The sequence below is a fragment of the Ochlerotatus camptorhynchus genome, unplaced genomic scaffold (assembly GCF_037179485.1).
Source record: "Ochlerotatus camptorhynchus isolate MF236.1 unplaced genomic scaffold, CSIRO-AGI_Acam_v1.1 ptg000149l, whole genome shotgun sequence".
Classification (NCBI taxonomy): Eukaryota; Metazoa; Arthropoda; class Insecta; order Diptera; family Culicidae; genus Ochlerotatus; species Ochlerotatus camptorhynchus.
Window position 1 is genome coordinate 372,431 of NW_027040639.1, and position 16,121 is coordinate 388,551.

The 16,121-nt window shown below is 37.2% G+C and overlaps 1 protein-coding gene across 4 annotated transcripts in view; it reads right to left on the bottom strand.

Moving 5' to 3' along the window:
- LOC135701076 (phosphatidylinositol 4,5-bisphosphate 5-phosphatase A) overlaps positions 1 to 15,914 on the bottom strand; it is a 73,309-nt gene extending 57,395 nt beyond the window's left edge. For 2 of the 4 annotated variants that reach the window (XM_065221789.1, XM_065221786.1), the window contains exons 1-2: positions 15,808 to 15,914; positions 5,008 to 5,603 (exon numbers count right to left, since the gene is read on the bottom strand). In XM_065221789.1, the coding sequence (XP_065077861.1) occupies positions 5,008 to 5,036 (29 nt within the window). In that variant the 5' untranslated portion in view covers positions 5,037 to 5,603; positions 15,808 to 15,914. The remainder of the gene's footprint in view (positions 1 to 5,007; positions 5,604 to 15,807) is intronic. The other 2 variants (XM_065221788.1, XM_065221787.1) reach the window with 2 other exon arrangements.
- Between the last annotated feature and the right edge of the window lie 207 nt (positions 15,915 to 16,121).

A 16,121-nucleotide genomic window follows, 5' to 3' on the forward strand; every position in this document is an offset into this window, starting at 1 on the left:
ATCTTGAGATTTTTCATGTTGCAACCAACTAAGTCAAATCCCACGTAGTACGGACACCGTTTACGCGGTTTCCATTCACATTTTCTCTATTATCCGCAATTTTTTTGGAGGTAACTGTGATAAAAGTTTAGCTTGTTTAGTAAAAAACAAGTTTTTTTTTTAAGGAATACCCGTTGGTTTCATATCGATTGGTGGCTCGGCTGCAAAATGGCAACGGAAAACTCACACTGTTGTACAAAGTACAACGCGCGAGTACTCGTGTTACAAAAGTTGGCGCGAGTAACGGAGGGTTAACACTCGCTTTTCCCTGAACTTATCTATTCTTACCTGAAGTTCTCTAAATTTGTTTAATAATCCAGCAAATTTTCTGATAAATATATTCATATTCCCTAAGGCTTCTGACGTTTTTGGATCAATCATAGAATTCTTGGAATACCCTATAATTCCATGGAGCTCTTTTAAGGTTCAATTTACTTTGATGCTGTTTGGAAAATTTCAAAAGCAGTTTTTCCGACGCATTATTTTAGATTGCAAAAAGCTCGCGTCATTTTGTGTAAAATATCAAAAGGAATCGAATAGTGCGAGCTTTTTGCAATCTGAAATAATGCGTCGGAAAAAACTGCTTTTGAAATTTTCCTAAAAGCATCAAAGTAAATTGAACCTTAAAGTCGCTGCAAATTTGCTTAAGATAATGGGATCATTCTGAAGCTATCTGATCGTCCCCGAAGTACTTGGAACTTCGCTGAATATCATTAAACTATCTAAAAATATCTAAATTTAGTTCTCTGTAATTTCTCGAAGATATTTCCCGTTTTTTTATTAATGAAATTTCGTTGTTGTTCGCTAATCAACTTAGTTAAATTTTCGCATTTTTTTAAGTTCTTGAAATCTCCATTATATAACACCCTTAAAATATTCTCACGTTTTTCGGATGTTCATAAAATTTCTAAGAATTCTCTCGGAGCTTTGCTGAAGTTTTCGGAAATTCACGGAGTTTCTCGAAACTTCTTGAAGGTTTCTAATATTTCCTTGAAATTACTTGAACTGCCCTTTGATTTTCTGACCTATCTTGATATTCTCGAAGCTTCCATAAAGCTCTTAGTTCTATTGAAGATCTATAAATTCATAAAATGCTCTATTGGATTTATGGTGTTACTCGACCATTCTTTAGGAATTAGACGTTGGATATTCCATTAAATATTATACAAAACATGGGCAAAAAATCCCTGGCGATGGTAGCTATCAATGTTACCCCGTTTTACGGTACCTTGAACCATGGGGAAATATCAAGAGCTTCGGAGAAGAGTTATGAATATCAGGAAAACTGCGGGAGCTTAAGGAAAGTTCCGTGAATCTTAGGGAAGTCCAGACAACTCTAATTTATTGAGACGTTAAAAGGACTTCTAAAGATATCTTTAGGAAAGTCCCGACTAGCGAAAAAGTTTAAAGATCTTCAAGAGAATATTCGGACAGCTTCGTAAATTTCAGGAAAATGATGAAAACTTCATCGAAGATCTAGAGTAGTTTTTAAGAGAACTTCAGAGTAGTTCTGACCAGGCATGGAAAATCATTTGCATTCATTTCATACATTCATTTACATTCATTTGCCTCTAACTTTTTTCATCAACAGCATTCCGCAAAATGATGTACAGAGCTTTTGAAGGTTTTGTTATTAGCGACAAGTTTTGCTCATAACTCAAATCTGTATCTCTTATGCATCACGAACTAGAGCGAGCAGAATTTGTTACTGAAAAACAGTAGTGGATTCTGTTCGCTCTGGTTCGTCATGCATAAGAGATAAGGATTTGACTTGTTAACAAAAGTAGTAGGGGAAATGACGGCTTCGGCATGCCAGACTATTTTCGGCAACCCAAATTAAAACACTATTTTCACTGGATTTTCTTGCGAAAACACTTCGCTGAATGCATGCAAACGATTCTTTATGCTTTCAGCTTCAATTTGACTATATTTTTACCACTGAGAAAAAGCAATCTAGCAAGGTTTTCTTGAAATGAAACACACGCACTACAAATTGTAGCTGATTTCGAGTTGCCGATAATAGAACAGCAGATTTACATGCAGTTCAAATGGAACGGTTGCCGAAGAAAAACTGGTTGCCGACAATACTCGCTCTCACTAGAAAAGATTGGAGCTTTGTAAAAGCGTTTCAAAACAGTTTTTGACAATTCTTTCGACTGAAATTGTTAGAGCAGCTGGCAGCAAAAGATTGTAAACAAACCAATACTGCATATGTGTGCGTTCCTTAGAGAAAAAGGCTATAGAAAGAAGGTCGCTGCTTAGGTTGCCGAGAATACGTAAATTCCCCTAGTTAATAACAAAACCTACAAAAGCTCTATACATCATTTTGGGGAATGCTGTTGATGAAAAAAGTTAGAGGCAAATGAATGTAAATGAATGCACGAAATGAATGCAAATTATTTTCCATGCCTGGTTCTGACCAGAACTTAATTCTGAGGAGAACTTCAGAGTAGTTCTGATGAGAAGTTCAAAGTAGTTCTGACGAGAACTTCAGAGTATTTCTGTGGAGAGTTTCAGAGTAGTTCTGAGGAGACCTTCACAGTAGTTCTGAGCAGAACTTCCGAGTAGTTCTGAAGAGAATTTCAGGGAAGTTCTGAGAACTCCAGAGAAGTTCCATTGGCCTCAGAAAAATTTCGGGAAATTTATGAAACTCCCCGGGAGCACCCGAAACATGTATGGCCAGTAGACTAATGCAAAATTTGAAATCACAAATCGCTCCACAGTGCTTTAACGGTTTCAAATTGGGTCCTGCTTAGACTCCCAAAATTTGAACTACTTTAGTAAGAAACTGACTTGGCACAAACCATTTCAAGTTTATATGGGAATTACTTTGGGAAAACTTATATTTTTGTTCATATCTATCTTACAATTCACCACATCACTATGCTTTTAAAAATGAGAACAGTGATTGTAGCAAATTTCCTCAGCTACAACTTTGTTCAAGACCACTTTTCAATCAAATGTGAGGAACAAAAGTTATTAATGATTCAAGTCACTGATGTCTTATGATTATGCTCATTCAACTGTTCAGCAGGCAACATTGGTTTTTCTAGCGCGTAGAATAGAGCACAAAAATCATGGCTACTATGTCACACTGCAGAATACAGTGTTGCCCACAGAACAGCTGCTTGATCAAGCCATAAGATTATCAATCTCTTAAACAATTAATAACAATTTAATTTGACATTTGGCTGAAAAACAATATTACGCAAAGTTGTAGCTTGGAAAATTTCCCGTAAGAATAGTTATAGAAATTTTCGAAAAATCAATATGGAAAATGGGTAGAAGACAATGAACAAAAAGTTTGGTTTTCCCATAGTAATTTCCATATAAACTTCGAATAGTTTGTGCCGAGTCAGTTTCTTACCAAATGAGTTTAAATTTTGGGAGGCTTATCAGGACCTGATTTGAAACCGTTTAAGCACTGTGGAGCAAAAATTTCAAATTTTGCATCAGCCTAATGGCCAGTGTGGTCCTGAGTACTTAAAATGGTCACCAATCTTCTTATTTTTGTATTCTCATATAGTTTGGTGTGTCACATGAGGATGTAGTGTGCTATGCATCTTCCCATGCAATTAATTATCCAGTACCAGCAAGAACATTTCCATTTCAATCGCAGTCAAATAGCCAGCACAGCTATCGATGCAATTTCGGAAACATACCATTTAACACGCAACTAAGGGACAGCCAGGCATGTGCGTTATGATCGTAGCAATATAATAACCCAACACATGTTTTGTTGACTCAAATTGCATCCCGGGGTGGTCTCGCACCACAAGCCCAAAAAACAGCATAAGCAAAATAAATCAAAACAAAGGCATCGATGGGCGCACAAGGGCAAAAACCCAAATTTCAATATTCGTCAGCATTATGTCCCAGGCGTCTCTTTCGTTCTCTTTTTAACCCATTATAAGATAGGAAAATTCAATGTAAATTGTTGTACACCGAAGGCTATAAAAGCCAAAGAAATTTGTAGACTAAAACAGTCTTTTTTCCAACAAGAGACTCAGCTTTCCTCAAAGCGATTTTCGACTGTAACCAGTCGTAAAAGCCCGCTGACTGAAGAACTCCTCCCACGGCGAATCTAAGTCCTCGCGACTGAAGATAACCGCCTGAGTCTCCAAGGGCACGTACGAGTAAGTTGTGATGAGCACGCGAAAGTGCGTAGTGTTGTTCACCGCAATGTTTCCTTAAGGAAGAAGGAACATTGCACAGTAGGTTGAATATTCACTTCTCCGGGGGTATCCGGAACATGTTCAGATCTGGCCAACGTGGTCTTCAGTACTTAATATGGCCACCAATGATCATATTTTTGAATTATCACGTAATTTGATGTGTCGCATGTGGGTGTTGGTTCAAGAAGAATCTGACCAGTTCCCCGGGGATACCCGAAATATGTCCGGATGCATGGTTCTGATTACTTGCTACGACCTTGGATGATTATTTGGTTCACGTCTTGGAGGTTCTGGTTGACTCAAAATTACAAAAAAAAAATACAACTGAAAATGTTGAGCACTTCTCAGGCTGCCGCTCAACAGCACGACGTTTTTCCATTGTGTTCAGTCTTTAACCCTAACACGTCAGACGTATCAATATAAACTAATGATTTTCCATTATTGTTTCCATTCCATTTTCCATTTATTGCCTCAACCATTGATAATGTTCATCCAACCACCATCGCTTTCGTTTGATAATTCGCTATCTGATGCTTCATTTAATACGTCTCACTTTGCAGCCTCTTTCTTCGAAGTATCTCTGTCATATAGTATCATTTCAAATCTTGAAAAATCTACCAAAACTACATTTCTCATCCGGTTAGGTGAACATTTGGATTTTTCAGTAAAATATAATGTATAACTACGGTAAAAATAGCAAAAGATACTATCTAGCTGAACAAAAATATCCCATTTTTGTAACCTCTGGCCCCACTGTGCGCTGTAATCTAGCACGTTAAAATCCTATACTCACTTCACATCCCAGTTGTTGTTTTCGCTCATCGTTCGCTTCCAAGAAGTAGAATCCTCGGGTTCTTTTCTGCTAACTCCGCCAGCTGTTCTGAACCAGATATTCGGCTCACTCCTCCGTCTCTCCTATATCTCTACTCGTCTCGAGACACTGCGCTGGTGGTATCAATCACAGACACTTCTTCTTCTAAGCAGACGACAGATCGGTTCTATTTTCGTCACTTTCCAAATTACACTAACACGCGTTGAAAGACACAGCCGTGTCACGATTTCTCCACTCCGCCACCGGCTCACACTACACTACACACAACTTCCACGACGAAAAAAATACACTAGTATGACGTGCGAGTAACCCTTTTGAGTCGTCGTCGTCAACGCGTTCCTGCACACTAATAGGCCAAACTAGCCACCCGCGATGGTTGCGATGACGACGATGATGGGTAGGAGAGCAAATATTCCGCAATCTGCTAAAAGGAGGAACGGAATTTTTCTTCTTTCTTCACTCAGCTGTCGCTTGGATTTCGGCTTTCGGCACTTCTAATGGCAGTCTGGCCCGGCGTGGTGTCCAAGTTGGCGAGAGATTGCTGAGCGTATGATTTACTGATCGACCGAGGAGGGAATATTAGAACAACTCGAAACAATGAGAGATATCTTATCGGTCACTTATGGGCAAGGTTTTGCTTATCACGACAGAGCAGCCCCCGATGAGTCACGAGTTTACCTAAATTCGATTCGAGTTGTGTGCATAAGGCGATAATGGAGTGCGACTGACAACTGGAAACGAGCTGCTTCGCAGTAGCGAGTGTGATCTGTAATCCGACCGCACTAAAACCGAGTCTAGACGAGGCAATCAAGCTGAATTCAACTCACATCGATCTGGGTAGCTGGCGTTCAGTTGACTTTACATCGAATAGAGCCAGTCCGACATCGAACTGCGTTCTGGGCGTTAGTTAAGAGTTGAACGCTGAATTGAATCATCTAAACCCGGCCGAGTGGTTTGGCTGGTCACGAAACGTACCGCCAGATGTGTCACAGTGAGTATTTATCAACAAAACCACCTTGAATCGTTCAAGTTCAAGCGGACAGATGGCACGAGAGACGGCGAGGGAAGTCTCCGTTGTTGTTGCTGTCGCTAGAGGGTCGGTGTTGTTGCCTACTGGGAAGCAGCTTCCATTCGGCGATCTACACATTCTTGTTAAGGTGCGCGTTCGATAGGGTTTCCAACTGGTGGTTGATTTACAACTTTTTACAAAAGTTCTAATTTCAATAAAACTACATGGCTTTGCGTAGACGCAGTTCCCTGAACTTGATGGAATCCACATATGGGCGACATGATGACGCTTTGCAAATGCAACTCCATGTTTGATGCACTCCATTTTCGTATGTTTATTGTTGGAGTTGATATATGTGCCCTTAATATTTTTTAAGAGAAGAAGAGATTAATTCACCACAGACTACCTTAATAAATAATCAGCAGTAAATAGAGCAAAATAAATTGTGTTGGTGCATTCCTAACAAACTATTTGTGCCTATTAAGGGCTGAATAAGTTATTTTTTAGCTGAAGAAGCATATTTTTGCCTGAATGAGCTCTTATTCCGTTTCCAATGTTCGTAGGGTTGTTTATCCAACATGTTTAAAACCATTGTGATAATAAGCCCCAAAAGAACCACTCATGTTGCAAAGAAGGATAAAATGGGCTTTGAATAATCTTAAAAATCAAAGACTGAACATTCTTCGTTTGAAAATGTTCCTATTTGCGAGATCTTTCAAATATTTTAAAAGTCTTAGTCCTTGAAACATTTTCTTCGCCTATGATCTTCACATTTTCCTAATGTTCACAATCTTGAATTCCAAATTGGAAATCAAATCTTCAAAGTAGGAACAAGTTGCATTGCCTTAGAGTGAGATTGCAAAAACCATTAAAAACACAGAATTATGTTAAAAAAAATCCGAAAGATTTAATTTTATGAATGTGTGATTTTGAATTTTTTCAAAGATCCTAAATCTTTGAAAATGTTTTAAGCTCAAGATTTTAAAAGGCATTTAATGAATTCATGAATGTTTTTCCCTTCGCACAAAGATATATTGGAACAGTTTCGAAGTTCAAGACAAGGTTGCAAATACTCATTTCAGATAAAACAATGTTTTTTTAAATTATGAAATAATTAGATGTCATGATCATATTTTGAATTGGTAGGATACAAGAGGAGGTTGCAAATAATGTGTTTGACATATTAAACCTGCTTATTTCACTTCATGAGAGTCACAATCATCGATTTTTCACAAACTCACTAACTCACTCACTCACTCACTCAGCGATCAGAAAATCGCTGATTGTGACTCATAGAAAGCAAAATTTACAGGTTTTATATTTCAAACGCATACTTTGTAGCCTCTTCTTGTAAGTTACAAGTACAACATACCATCATACCATCTTTTGGTTTTATTATTCCGAAAAACATTATTTTAGCTGAAATGAGTATTTGCAACCTTGGTTCAAGAATGTTAAAAATAGTTAAAATGAATACTCCAAGTTGCATCTTTTACATTTCAAAATTCGGCCTAATGGCTTTTGGCCTAATGGGTTTCGGCCTAATAGCTTTGATTTGATTGGATTTTTTTCAGTGACGTTGAAACGTCACCGAAAAAAAAATGGTGGGGTTGTGTACAAGACACGACCGCATGATTGACGTAGACTACGTTGAGATGTTTAGTGAACTTCTCGTGCATTTTTCTTGATATTGATTTAAAATACAGTAGAAGTAACTTATTTCCTAAATTTACTCCACTTCCTCTCCTTGACATGCAAAATTTCCTCACCCATATAAGATATTTTCTGACTGTTGAAATGTATTGAAACCATACAATAGAATTTATTGTATTTACAGTAAATCATATTGCCCACAACGATAAAATAACCATAGAATGTATTGTTTTCACAATAGAATCGATGGTTAATGGGGAAATCTACAATAGAACAAGGGGGTTGGTTATAAGAAAAATCGCTTTTTCCCGAACAAAGATGAGCCATTTATCATTAATTTTATTGTTATTCTATTGTAGAAAATTCTTACTATATGGGACGTATTGTAAATCTTTTGTAATAACAATATGCTAAAATTTCTTGTACAATAAGATCGAATGTTGTCAATAGATTTTGATGTAATTGTATTTTGTTTTATGGTAATTGTATGGTTATTTTTTTCCGGGTGGACTTACCGTTAGGCATATTTTTGAATTTGAAACCTTTAATCCTCCGTTATAAAATATATTCCCCGTGCACACTTCAATGCCCATCCCATCTCCGTTGAACATTTGTGATGGATAACACGTTTAACCAAACGCTTGATCGCAGTTGGATACCTCTGGTGGGAAATCGTTCGCAAGCATGTATTGCATATCCCAGCCCAAGTAAAATTGTTAGTTTTAATGAGGTTTTAAAGCACCCTGCAAGTCTTAATCATGGTCTACAGTACCCTAATAAAATTTTTACTTGGGAGGTAACCAATAAGCCCGCTAATTTGGATTGATTTTATTATATAAAGCTAACATACGAGTAATACATGGCTTTGCCGCATTATTAGTCGGATTATTACTAAGCAGGCTTGTTGGTTACTTGGGAATGCCCCCTCACTTTCTTTCCATCAGCATAATCGAACATTTGACTTTCAGAGTTGTGCTTTCACAAAATTTGAAAGTTTGGTCCATGTTAAATAGGGGAAAAGTTGGCTTCGGCAATACCTTAACCTATTATCGTCAGGGGGGTAAACAACGTCCTTGAGAGCTCAATTTTGGCATGTTGGTACATTGTGTTTCAGAGCAACTATTGGTCAAATTTGAGTGCTCTAGGACTTTGTTTACCCCCCTGACGATAATAGGTTAAGGTATTGCCGAAGCCAACTTTTCCCCTATTTAATCATAATTTGCTTGAAGTAGCAATCAGAAATGCGTCCATCCAAGCAGGATCATAATTCTAAATCTTTATGGATAGCTTAACGGTCGAATTTATCCACCTCTTAAGCACATAATGGGGAACTAGAACTACAAGTATTCAGAATAATATCTCCTAACTTTTTGCCGTTCTTGCATTTACGCAAAGATGCTCCAACCCATTTTAAATTCATAAGATTTTGACATTTCTGACAGTTATGCATCTTAATGTGTATACAACATCCGAAGTCCCTCCTTTTTTACATATCCTGCACAAAAACTACAGGATTTCCCAACGTTAATTTTATGAATGGGGCGTGACAGAAAGTAGCTTTTGTGCTGAATATGTAAAAAGGATGGACTTCAGATGTTAATCTAATTGCATATAAAGAGGTACCAGACATCTTTTACACTATTTTGTAGCTGTGAGAGGTACAGCATACATGACATGACAATTTTCTCTCAACTTGAATGTTTGGCTCTTTTGCCGGGTGAAAAAATTAACGTCAATTCTTTTTAGGTTGTCGTTAAAAGAGGATGGGTGGTTTGTTATATAAAAATAACATTTGTCGCGTTTCATATTATTTGAACGGGACCGAAAACAGTCTCAATAACTCTTTCTGTAAAATATGTGTGATCCTGAAAGGACCAATTGTTCGATCTCCACAAATTCCACATTCTCTCCACCCCATCGTTGATTGTCATCAAGCTGACTGCTGCTATTTTACCACACCGTCCGTCCGATGCGAAAATGAGCGGATTCACAACAGCAGCGCTCTGGCCTGACTGCGGTATTGTTCAGCAGAGGCAGAGGGAAAAATTCCACCTTTTCCTGATTTGCCCCTGCTTCTGCTTGCCACGCCGTCCGAAACTTTAACGAGCGGAGGAACGACAGCAGAGCTCTTATATAGTTTTACAGGTTCAAGCTAAACAATGCGCAACCAAATGGTACTCGATTATGACGACTTGGATAGGGGAGAACGTTTATTTCATTAAAACAATGATAAGATTATCACTTTTTATTGTACATTTTTCACCGATTTTTTTTTAGAACACACAGATTGTGAGAGTTATTTCCTATCGATTGGAGTATTTGGATTTTAATTTCATCTATAAATGACAAAGTTATAAGCGTTCGCAATCTTACACTATTTCGTGACGGTCGCAATTTTAGATTTTCGATTTACCCCCAGTACCTTCCCCAGGGCTGGTAGTGCTGATGCGATATAATAGTAGTGACTTTAGTGACTAAAATTACGGAAATAGTGACCAAATAGTGATTTGTAAATACTGAATATGTAACCATTTATATGGTAACTTAGAAATTCAAATACGGTTTCATATTGAAATAAACTTTTTATGTCATGGAACTTAAAATCAAATTTCATAAATTCCTCTAATTTAATCGAATCTTATACATACATGATGACTAGCAAATACTAATTCCCATTTTTTATGATCTTCTGCGTTCGAACTGTTTAAAATTTTGATATATCTAGTTAGATAACTTTGATAATTCGATAAGAACTTTTCACAGAATTTCTTCAGAATGACCTCATGATTTTTTTTAGAATAATAGCCCTTCTCTTAAACTTAGTCATGTTATTAGTTATGGCGGCCACAATTGATCGTAAAATGCTGGATAGAAAATAGAAAGCGAACAATTTTGAGGAAGGTACGAATCGGGTAGATTATCTTCTATACCAAGCTCATCCGTTAATGAGGGATAGTGAGGGGTGATTCCCCATGCAACCACTGGCAAAAGGGATGATCGCCGATTTGCTCATGTACCTCCGATGTGCGGAAACAGTTCTATCGATTGTTTTACACTCAAGTCGCCATCTGACGATAACAACTACCAGATTCGTACCATCCTCAAAATTGTCCTTGCTCGCTTTCTACTTTGTGTATACCATTTTCACACTGCCGTACTTAACGGAGCTATCAACTCTATAATTTAATCTCCTCATCTATTATATACGTTATATACGGCTGACCAACTGTACTGCATCAACCAACATCATCAGCAGCAACAACCCGGACAGCGTAGCAACAGCCAGAGTAGCCACGCCGAGACGACCAACGCCACATCGATCGACCACAACGACCGATGCACCGTAGAATTGATGAGTTAGGAAGAATCAGCGTAGCAACAACCCAGAGGAGCAACGTGGACACGAACAACGCGTTACGACCGATCGAACGATATTGGATTGTGCTGATCAGGTAGTTTTAGTTAATAAAAGGTTTAGCGATAGGAAAATTCGGTTAGTCTTAAGTGCGCGTTCTTTGTAATCGGTAAATTGGTGAACAAATACTTTTTTTTATAACACTCGGTTAACCACGAGCATTATTTATACAATCTACACGCTAACTTGAAAGTACCCTTTAATGGTTGAAAAATACCCATTTTGAAGAAAAGTGGCTTAACTCATTAAATGAGTAATTTTTTTACCCATTAATGAGTATATGTTACCCATTAATGAGTAATTGTTAATCATTAATGGGTAACAGATACTCATTAATGGGTAAAATTGATTAATCATTAATGAGTTAAGCCACTTTTCTTCAAAATGGGTATTTTTTACTCATTAATGAGTACTTTCAAGTTAGCGTGATATTTGATATTTGACGTTAAGCATCTCCGACTATGTAAATCGTGAAATCGCATGAAGTAATAACACATGAATAGTTAAGGTAGATTATTTTCTATTTTTTATTGATTCTTCTAGGAACTCCCTGAAGGCTCCTTCCATAAATCAATTTTAAATTTATTTGAATTCTCCTTAGATTTCTGCTTAGAATAAACTTGGACTCCTTCCCTGCATTCAATTGGAAATTCAATTCGTATTCTCCTTAGAATTCCCATAGCATTTCTTCCGAAATCTCAAAACAAAAATCCATCACAGAATAACTTTGAAACTCTTCCCAGAATTCCTTTGAAATTGAATCCTCAAATTTCGATTCCATTGGAAATTCTTCTCGGAATTTATTTCGAACACTTTAGAATTATCTGGGAAGTTTCTTCAGAAATCACCCCAGAATTCTTTTAGAACTATCCGCAGTGAGGATCTTTGGAGTTCAAGGGATTTTCATGGAATTTTCATCAAACTCCCTTAAGCAAAATTTCAGAATTAATTTTGAATTCTTATTAGAATTGGGCCTAGAATCCTCATGCAATCATCATAGAATTGTTCTCAGAACTCTCGTTAAAATTCACTTTCAATTATAATAGAATTATTACCAAACTATATAGGTAAACTGGGCTTAAGATTTAAGCGGAGATGAAGAAATCGGTCCTCAGAGCACTTAATTTTAGATGAGACTTTCATAGTCTGTACTTTGGTATTCTTCTCTGATATATCTTGCTGCCATACCTTGAATCCCTTAACATTCTCTTAAAATTTACTTTGGATTTTTAAAGTTCTTAATCATCCTTGAAAGGCTTTTGAAAATCTATCACAGACAAATACCTTTGGAAAGTTTCCAAGTTTTACAATTTATTTTCTGGGAAAGTAGAGGCATATGTTCCAAAATTATTAATTGAAATTGAAGGCATTTTCCAATTTTAGCTTTCCTGGTATTCTAAAGTGTTGCGATTCACTGGTCACTCTGGTTAAAAATTTCAATTTTTTAACAGATATGTATATTTTGTTAAAACTACTGTAGACTTTTTTAGTGCCAAGAACTCAATTTAAACATTTAGTTGATATTTTTAAATTTCACTCTATTTTAATAGTGAAAAAGTGACTTTAGTGACTATTTTTAGGGAAATAGTGACTTTAGTGACTTTTTGGTGTAAAAAGTGACTTTTTAGTGACTGACTTCAAAATAGTGATCAAGTCACTAAAAAGTGACCTGCTACCAGCCCTGCTTCCCGAACACGTAGTCTACATCAAAAGTTTCTCTAATCTAATTAGCTCATGTCCATGGTCTAATGGCTTTTGGCCTAATGGATGGCGGCCTATTTTATTGCGGCCTGATCGCTTTCTACCTAATGACCCATTTGTTGTAATGAAGTTCGGCCTAACGACCCTACACCGTTTAATTAGAAAGAACCTCATAAATGTTCAAGCACCATCTTTTAATTCCACGGCACTGTGCTGATGTTTTATGGACTTGAATTTGTTAATGGAATTCCGTGCAAGTTCAGGAAACTTCATGAAACTTACCAGAAGATCGACGAGAAACATAGAGGCGTTGCATAGCAATTCGAGAATCTTTGTAAAATGTAATAGATGCACAGCGATTTTTGTGTGAGTAGAATTTACGGACCTTCGTAAAGGTGGTTTGAAGAATCTCAGCAAAGTTTGTAGAAGATCAGGGAATTTTTTAGAAGCTTAAAAAGAGTCGTAAAATTGCAGCAAATTTCATAGATATTCGAAACAATTTTGGGAACAATGTAGCAGTTTGTCAGAGAATTTATTTAAAAAAAACCCAACGATTTTTCTGGAAGCATTGGGAATTCTATTTAGTTTCAGGCAGCTTCTCAGATATTCTGGAAGTTCAGGGAAGAAGAAAAAGAAAGATATCTTAAAAAATATAATACTTGGAGAAGCTCAGAGAACTTAGAAGCACTTGAGAAAATTTCTAGAAGCTTAGGGATATTTGTAGATGTACAGGGAATAAGTTACACGACAATCCTTCAGTTTAAGCAAACTTGGTAGAAATTCAGTGAGCTTCCTTAAAGTGTATTAAACTTTGTATGAGCCGTGGAAAAATCGTATAAATTCATGGAGCATTATAGAAGATGGGGAGACTTTCCAGAAATCTGTGAAACAATTCACAAGTTCAGGAAACTTCAGATAAGATAAAATTAGATCAAGGAATTCATGAAACTGAGTAAAAGTTTAAACAATGTGAAATACGTTCATATTGCTGCTGCACCGAATATCCGGCCACCATAGTATTCGACCGAATATCAGGCTTAGAGCTAACAAAATTTCACTCAATCGTTTTGTTGGCCACTCATTTGTAAGAAAATTGCCAAATATCAGCAAAATTTCACATGTAAACACCGAATACCAGGCCTAATAGCGCTATTCAGTGCAGCTCTAGTTCATCTCCATGGATTTGCGATAAGATATCAGTAAAGTCCTCTAGGTGTTTTTCAAGACTTGAGGTGATCAAGAAGAGCAAATCATCGCTAACTGATAAATCAATCAAACTGTACCCTCTCCGAATCCAATGGAACTTGACACAATTGTTCGCTAGGGGCAATGAACCAAGTTTGTGCTGGAATTTTGACTCGAGCTTAATTATTCCAACTGACCCATTCACAGTTTTTTCAGTAAATCTTAGCATGAAAAAAGCTTATCTTTTCAGAAAAAAAATCACAAATTCCAGTAAAAAAATTGAAAAAAAACTACAAGGGACAACCCTATGTGGTTGTACGCAATGGTGACGTAGGACTACTTGGTCTTATATAATAAATCTTATTTGGTAACTGGAATTTGAGCGGGGTTCTCTCTGTTTATACTCTTTAATGTGACGCGCTTGACATAGATGGCCCACAGCGACTCACGAAGAACTACTAATTCCGATCAATAGCTATGCGGCTTCTTCCTCCTTCTATGGATGGTCATGTGGGCTGTAGCTCGCTACTTGCAGGCAGCCTTTCGTTGTGTACTGGAGAACACCACCACTCACCACCCGATGATTGAATAAACACCGTTTGAGACCGGAAAGTATTCAACTTTGAAATCTGTGTTCGGGAAATCGCTTTTCGCAGGCAGTTGGTGATTATTTTAATTATCATAGCAACAATTGCACTTTCGTGCAATTTTTAATGGAGACATTAAAAAAATATGATAAAATATTAAAATTAACAGAAACGTAGCAATATAACTAATCTATTAATGATAAAATTATTGAAATTGGTTCAGGCGCAGCTGAGTAATTAACGTTGAAAATCTTTCATAATTTTGTTACATGTTCCATTTTTGGTTTTCACAAAGTGTACCCCCATATAAAAATCACAGACGCAGTCCTACGTCAAAACTGTTAATTACTACCAATTCAACAACAGTGCATTTTGAAAAATTTTAAACTTGTTTTTTAAAAAGCTTGAAACTTTAGAATTGGCAAAAATCGTAGAACATCATTTTTTAGTCTATTGAACTTTTTTTTTTTCGCAAATTAAACATCTCTCAAACTACCAGTTGGTAACCTTATTCGAAATATCATTCCCATTGACGTATCTTCGCGTTCGACTTTACAGTACTAGGTGATAGCCCCCATTCCGTTCAGGGGAAAACAACTCCACAAGCTGATTATAGCGGCACACACTCACACGCACACACGAACATTTAAATGGCAAAACACTCTTCTGGTGACAGCACATGGGAAGCCACTGCTAATGCTGTTTGGCTCTTCCACGCCAATGTTGCTTGTTCATTTCCATTTAAATATTTTCGCATGATGTTTGCGTTGACATTGGTTTGGCTCGTTCGCTCTCGCCCTTTTCCTCTCGCACTTCTCAAAGAAACACTCTTTTTATTTATATTTTTTATTACTGCCAGACAAAACCGCACAAGGTTTTTGGCTTAAACCAGTGTCAGGGTTTTCTCCGAAAATTTAAAAACACAGTTTCCACAGCCCTGGATGGAAGCCTTTCCGCACAAGGTTTTCATACACTTTTGCCCTTTCCTACAGTCGAGAATATATCCAAAATGCACTTTTCAATTCCACTTGACCGCATAGGTCTATTTTTAGACTCCTGTTTATTAACATAGTAACACTTTGAATTCTCTCCGGGGGGAAATTAGTCCCCTAATTATTAACCATGCACAGTACTTCGAACCGCACTTGAACCGACCATTAAACACAGGTTGCAATCGTCAGCGAAAAAAAAAAACAAACGCAAATTACTACCTTTAGGAATTCAAAGAGCGACAGAGCTCCACCGAGAACCGACTCAATATGAAGGAAGCAACAAACAAAATAATGCTGCCACCTATCGTAACTATGTCACGGTCCGCTTCCAGTACACGACTGACACATCTAGTCTGTGTGTAGTTGCTGCTTCTCTACTAGTTCAACGAGAGAGAATGAGAGTATGTGAGAGCGCATGAGGGGTTGACATTCTCAAGCTGATGTTTACATTAAATTCACGGTTTAGATGATTCGATGTGCCGTTCAACTCAATTGAGGTGCGAATCGAAAGCCCAGACAGTTGGTCAACGTTC